Source organism: Zonotrichia albicollis, chromosome Z, assembly GCF_047830755.1.
Source record: "Zonotrichia albicollis isolate bZonAlb1 chromosome Z, bZonAlb1.hap1, whole genome shotgun sequence".
Classification (NCBI taxonomy): Eukaryota; Metazoa; Chordata; class Aves; order Passeriformes; family Passerellidae; genus Zonotrichia; species Zonotrichia albicollis.
This window is the reverse complement of record NC_133860.1, coordinates 71,049,173-71,055,659: the sequence shown is the minus strand read 5'-3', so window position 1 is coordinate 71,055,659 and position 6,487 is coordinate 71,049,173. Positions and strand designations below refer to the sequence as shown.

At 55.0% G+C, this 6,487-nt stretch overlaps 1 protein-coding gene across 1 annotated transcript; it reads left to right on the top strand.

Moving 5' to 3' along the window:
• Nucleotides 1-1,369: 1,369 nt before the first annotated feature.
• On the top strand, nt 1,370-5,734 carry LOC141727265 (serine/threonine-protein kinase PAK 3-like). The gene is made up of 9 exons (XM_074533625.1): nt 1,370-1,613; nt 2,293-2,356; nt 2,985-3,033; nt 3,342-3,454; nt 3,713-3,830; nt 4,585-4,684; nt 4,964-5,160; nt 5,258-5,413; nt 5,633-5,734. The coding sequence occupies exons 1-9, from the start codon at nt 1,370-1,372 to the stop codon at nt 5,732-5,734; spliced, it is 1,143 nt and encodes a 380-aa protein (XP_074389726.1).
• Nucleotides 5,735-6,487: the final 753 nt, after the last annotated feature.

Sequence of the window (6,487 nt, the reverse complement as noted above, 5' to 3'; positions counted from 1 at the left end):
GTTGCTGGCGTGTGACAATTAAGCAGCAATTCTGCCAGCTTGGCCGCTTGCACTTGAGTGGGGAGTGCCAGTGTGGGAGGCTGAAAGAAAGGCCAACTGCCCGGTGGCATCAGCAGTAGCAAAGGGAGCAAATCAGCACTCGATTGCTGATTTTCCAGCCAAGAGCCTTTCAGGAGATGAAAGGCAGATGGGACGGCTCCAAGGCGTCTTGCTGCTTGTAGCCAGCAGGGAAGCTCAAATGCACAGCAAGATGGAGGAGCACCTCATTCAACCATCTTCCATGCGTTTTTGTGACTCAGACTCCCGCGTGTATCAAAGTCTATGATTTCCCCTACTTCTGGGTCCTTTCCCAGCTCAGTAGAAAGCAGCTCCTAAGGAATTGGCTTTTGCCCTTCTCTCTCACTTCTGTCTGTCTGCAGGGCTCAACAGCAGGGTCAGCAGCTCCTCTGGCTGCCTCTGTCATCGAGGAAGAAGATGAAGAGGAGCAAAGGAACACCAAGCCTCAAGCTGCTGTCCCTCCACAGCCTGAACTTGCAGAGCCAGTAAGAGGCAGCTGAGCTTGGCACTGCCTTTGGGGCAGGGCCAGGCTTCCCCTTTTGGAGCAGCCCTTGTTGCTCGTGGCTGAAGATGCTGGCAGCTCTGTGCCTGCCATGACATAGTGCTGCTTCAGGCAAGCCGGGGAGCCCTGGCCAGTGCCTTCTGATGTTTGACATTTAAGCTGGCATGCTGAGAGGGCCCAAGAATGTCTCTTGGCATCAGACAAGAGGCAGCATTCCACGATTCCCAGCACAGGAGCCATCCCCTTGTGCCCATTGTCAGCACAGGCTGCCTGTGGTCAGCGGACAGAGCGGCCCAAAGACGCAGTTGACAGCCTTGCAGGGGATCTGGGAGACCCTGGCCCCTGGAAGGGACCTGCCCGCTCCATGGACTAATTAGCTTCAGGCTGGGCTTCACTTCCAGCCGCTCAGAGCAGAGTTTGGAGAGGAGAATCCTCAGCAGCCCTGCATTGTAAAGGGCGGGGGGGTCTGGGCGGGGCTGGATGGGAGTTCCAAAGGGCTCCTCCCTAAAGGCTGCCATAGAGAGGGGAAATCCGGGAAACAGATCAGAGAAGGGACACGCCCCGGGCTTCTGAGTAGATGGTTGCATGCCAGCTCCGGGGTGTTTTCATTGGCCAGGAGAAGACAGGAGGAGGAAAGCAACAAGGCTCTGGGCCATGCTCTGGTCTCTTTCTGGATCTTGGCAGCCCCAGCGATACCTTGATGCCAGTGTCTAGCAGAAAAGCTGAAAACGTGGAGCATGGAAGTGGCCAAGAGGGGCTGGATCCAAGCAGCCTTTGCACTTTTCCCAAATCTGCTGCTGAGAAGGGGACATGGCTGACAGCATCTTCCGAAGGCCTTGCTTTTGCCGTGCGCTCTGCGGGGCATCTGTGCCAGCCACCCTTGTGACGGGCAACCCTTTCTTGTCCCAGCTCCAGACCGGCTCTGCCATTGAACCTGGTGCCGCTGGACCAGCATGGCCTGCAGCAGCCAGCTCGCCCCCCGCTGCCGGCACTTCCTGCAGCAGCGCAGCCCAGCCGCCCGAGATGAGGGAGGAGCAGGGCCTGAAGACACTGAGTACGTCCGCTGCATTTCTTGTCTGCCAGAGCAGCGTGTTGTGTGCGTGTGTGGGTGTAGGCTGCGCCAGAGGTTGGCCCTCGGTCTCAGAGGCACTTAGGCCTCTGTGCAGAAGCTGTTGTTGTGCTCTGAGGCAGCGCGGCAGCGCTCAGGGAGTCCCTGCTGCCTGTGAGAGCGGCTGGGCCTGCCTTGGCTCTGCCTGGGCTGCCTTCTGTGCCAAAGAGAAAAGCGGAGCTTGTTTCTGCTTGAGCAGAAGGCTGGCACCTAGCAAGTGACTAGGCCCCAGGGAGCTCTCTGGCCCCAGCTCTTTTATGGCTCTCCTTCTTACTCCCCCTCTGGCTCAGACACTTTGGGACCCGCGCTGGCCCTGCCAGTGATGGTGGGTGTGAGTGCAGAGGCTGCAAAGGCCCTTGCTTACCTCTTAGGGGCCCTTTCTTAAGGGTTCGCCATTTTTGCTTATGGCATGCGTTTCTGTGCTTGAAAGAAATAAAGGCCTTCTTGGAAAGGCCACCTGATGAAAGGTGGAGAAGATGGCCCTCCCACTTGTTGCTCTCAGCAGCTGGAAGCCAAGGGACCGCAAAGGGCCCACAGCTGCGGGCAGTGGGGCTGCCTCTGGGACGGTCTGGGCAGTGGCGTCTCTGTGTGCGAGTGAGCGCCCTGCACTGCTTTTGTCTTTCAGGGAGCCTTGTGAGTCTGGGCCAGCCAATGAGCAAATACACGGGACTTGAAGAACTCGGACGAGGGTAAGCGTGACATCAGCTGATTTTACAAAAGTGTGAGCCAGGTCTTTGGCCAGTGCAATATCAAGCATGAAGTTAGGCAAGCTCCAAGCGTGGTCAGACTCTGGCTTTACCTCCTGTCACCTGCCAGGACTGTTCGGTCACAGCAATCCCAACGCCTCATCAACAACAAGTTGTTGCTGGCAGTGTTTTGCTTGAAGCAATGAGGAGCAGGAGCTGGGAAACCTTCTGCCCCTGCAGCTTTCTGGCCTGAAAGAGCACCTTGCCATCCAAGAAATGTCAGATTCTCAAAGATGGTGTTGTGTCCTCAATTGTTCTCACATTTTTGCCACACACATGCATGCACTGGCACAAGGAGAGCGTTCTCCTTAGGTTCGGAAATGACCTGGCTGGGCATGTGCCTTGGAGATTTCCAGTGGCCCTTGGTCTTCATGCTGCACCTTAGTGTTCCATTGGACAGCCTGCCCCGCAAGGCAGAGGGCTCACGGGCTGACGTGCTGTTGGCCGGAGAGACGTCGCAGCCAGGCATTTCCTAAGGAAGGGGTCCAGGCAGCCTGGGCAGATGTGCGGCCTGGGCTTGCTTTCACTGCCAAGGGATAAAGGGCTCTTTCTGCTGCTGTTTGCTTTCTAGGGGGTTTGGAGCTGTTTATAAAGCCCTTGACACCAGCAGCGGACAACAGGTAAAGTGCTAGCAGCTCCATGCCATTTTGCACCTCTGGAGCGCTTTCCCCGCTGCTGTGAGCTCTGCCTGGAGGTTTGGGTGGCTGCTCCATGTCTGCTTCAGAGGCTGTTCTTCTGAAGTACAGTCTAGGCTCAGGGTGTAGAATGCTTTTGGGATGGCTTTTGCTGCTTCTGCTAAGCTCTGCTGTCTCTTGACAAGGCACTTTGGCCCAGCCCGCTGCCTCATTGCAGCAGCACTGGCTGCGTGCTCCTTGTGATCTCCAGCAGGCTGCGTCTTCTCAAGGGAACGGTGGCCAATGTCTTTCAGGTGGCAATCAAGATCATGTCACTCAAGGAGGAGATGTCCGAGGAGCTGGCTGCCAACGAAATCCTGGCCATGAGGGACAACAGGAATCCCAATATTGTTACCTACTTAGACAGGTTGGCATATTCTGGTGTCAATGTAGCTTTAGCTTGTGCAAGCCAGAAGAGACAATGCCCTTTGGTCACTGGCAGAGAACGGAGCTGGTGAAGATTTCTCTGCTGGTCTCCAGAGCATGGCAGGAGGTGGAGCTGGTGTTCAATGATCTCTTGTGGCACACGTAGCTCGGAGAGCAGTTGCAAAATGCTGGCTCAGGCCCTGGGTGACTGAGGCTGTGCCTATTGCTGTCTCTCCATGCGGTGGTTTTCTTCTTCCAGCTACCTGGTGGATGCGGAGCTCTGGTTGGCCATGGAGTTCATGGACGGCGGCACCTTGTTTGATGTGCTCAGGGCAGTGTACCTGGAGGAAGGACAGATAGGCGCTGTCTGTCGGGAGGTGAGGGATCCCGCTGCTGCTTCCCCAGGCCTGCCCAGGATGCTGCTTGTCTCCTGGAGGTTAAGGAGAGCCGAGATTTCTTGTTCTCAGCTTTCCTTCGCTGCTGCTGCTGCAGTCACGCCACACAGCAGAAGAAAGAGCATGGGAAGTCAAGTGCCTGCCAATCTCAATGCACGCCTTAGGCTCTGTTCTCGCACTCTTCCATGCTGTCTGTGCTCTGGCGCTGGTGCTCACTCCCTGGCTTGGTTTCACTTGCTTCCTCTTCTCACTTTTGCCTGGGAATGTTTGCCTGGAGCCTGTCTTTGTGCCCTACATTGCTTGCCACTGGAAGGCAGGATGCAGGTGGCAGAATTTCAAGCGAAGGGCATAGAGCTGTCCTCAGCTTCAAAGGATAGCATTGCAGCCCGGATGGCGACGCATTCTGGAACAGCTCCAAGGTGCTGCTTCCTCCTCTGCTGCCACTAGGCGTCCCCAAAAATCTTTGCTGTGCCGCCTCCCAGCCAAAGGTGACGCGCTTCCTACCGAAGGCCAATGGAACTTTTGGAGGCCGAGATGCCTTCGCTTGGAAATCTAGAAAAAACTACCAAGAGAGTTGAAGCAGCAAGCTCTTCTTTGTGCCAGCACCGTGATGCTGCACCCTAGCTCACAATTCCCTGAGAAAGCTGTCAATCCCGCTGAGCTCTTTCCTTGCTGGTGGGATGAAATCAGATCCTGCACGTCACATTGACTTTCCCTCCCTCCTTTTCTCTTCCAGTGCCTGCAAGGACTGCATTTCCTTCATTCCCGCCAAGTCATCCACAGAGACATCAAAAGCGGCAACGTTCTTGTGGGCATGGATGGATCTGTCAAGTTGGGTGGGTATCCCTGCTGGGCTGCAGCATTTCCAGCATATGTGTGGGGTGGCATTTTGGTGGCTGCCACTTGGCCAGAAGCGCCGCTTGGCCAGTGCGTGAATCGTCAGGGTGCCTTTCAAGTGGCCGATGCCTTATTTGCCTGGCTGCAGCCACGTGGAAGGAGAGCTCAGCTGCCTTTTCAGCTAGATTCAGCATGGCCGTGTCAGGCTGGCGTGGGCAGTCCTTTTGGCTGCTTTGCCAGTGGTAGCTGGCTTTGACAGGCTTTGTTCTTGTCCTCAGGTGACTTTGGCCTCTGTGCTCAGCTCAGCCCTGGGCACAGCAAGCGCAGCTCCAGCGTCGGCACTCCCAGCTGGATGGCGCCGGAGGTGGTGAGAGGAGAAGCCTACGGCCCCAAAGTGGACATCTGGTCTCTGGGGATCATGGGGCTGGAAATGGTGGAAGGGGAAGCTCCTTACCAGCGGGAAGCCCGTCTCAGGGTAAGGCGCAGCTTAGCGAGAGGGCTGTGTGTGGAGAGAGCTGTGTGTGGCTAGCAAAGGAGCAGGTGGAGTGTCCTCTTGCATCCATGTGCTGTAGGTTTTTGAACTGATTGAAAGCAACGGGCCCCCAAAACTGCAGAACCCCAGGCACCACTCGGCTCTCCTGCGTGACTTCCTCCGCTGCTGCCTGCAGGCAGACGAGGACAGGCGCTGGTCTGCCAAGGAACTCCTGCAGGTAAGAAAAAGCAAAGGGGCAAAAAGCCCTGTCTGCTGAGGACACCTGCAGGGAGGGATGAGGAGGAGTGTGGGCCACGTGGCTGAGACAGCTGCCAGGACAGGAAGGCGCAGGGGGACCTGCTGCCCTCAGTGCTCTTTCTGTGTCTTCCTGGTAGCCAAGGAATCCTGCTTGAGCCCGTGAGGATGTCATCCTGAAAATAAGGCTTCCTATCTTTGTTCTTTTTCCTCCGGGCAGCATCCGTTTGTCACCTCGGGCGATCCTGCCTCCAGCCTGGCTGCTCTCATCATCTCAGCCAAGCAAGTGCAGGAAGACAAGAGAGGAGAAGCCTGCGCCTGAGGAGGTCCTTGTGCCCCGCCAGCAGAGAGGAGGGAAACGGGATGGGTCATCTTTAGGCAGAGTTTCAGCCATCCCCTGAGTTTGAAGAGGAGCTGTGCTGTACATAGGAAATGTAATGGTTCTATAATTTGCTCCGTTTAGGTGTTAGGGTAGGTTAGGGTATGTTAGGTTTAATTAGGTTAGGTTAGGTTAGGTTAGGTTAGGTTAGGTTAGGTTAGGTTAGGTTAGGTCAGGTGTCTGTTAGGTTCAGTTTGAAGCTCTGTTGTTTTTTCTCAAAAAGATGTAAGTTTAAAAACATTAGGAAATATAGGGGTCGACTTTTAAGAGTTTTAGAATGTAGATAGCTTAGGTAATAGAGGATTGTTTAGCTTAGAAGAGAGTGTTGTTAATTTAGGGAAGATCTGAGGTATCTTTTAAGTTGAAATGAAAGAATTGTCATAATAAGAACTAAGCTGTGAGAGGAAAAGCTGGGCTGCAGCAGAGCTGGACCCTGCAGGCACTGCAAGCTGTTGGCCTGAACAGGCCACCTGCGGGACAGAACGATGAAGATTGAGAAGTAGAGAGGGGATACTTTGTTTCATCCCGAGTGACAATAAAAGTCTAAACGATCCAGAGTGTTGTAAGACTCTCTTCCTTGCCATGCTGTAGCTAAGGGGACAGTCCCTTTCAGAGGTAGGCAGCTTTGCTTACCTTAAGTGTGCAATGCCCGTGGGAAGCTGAGAGACTTCTGAGTCATGAACAGCAGGGAATGAG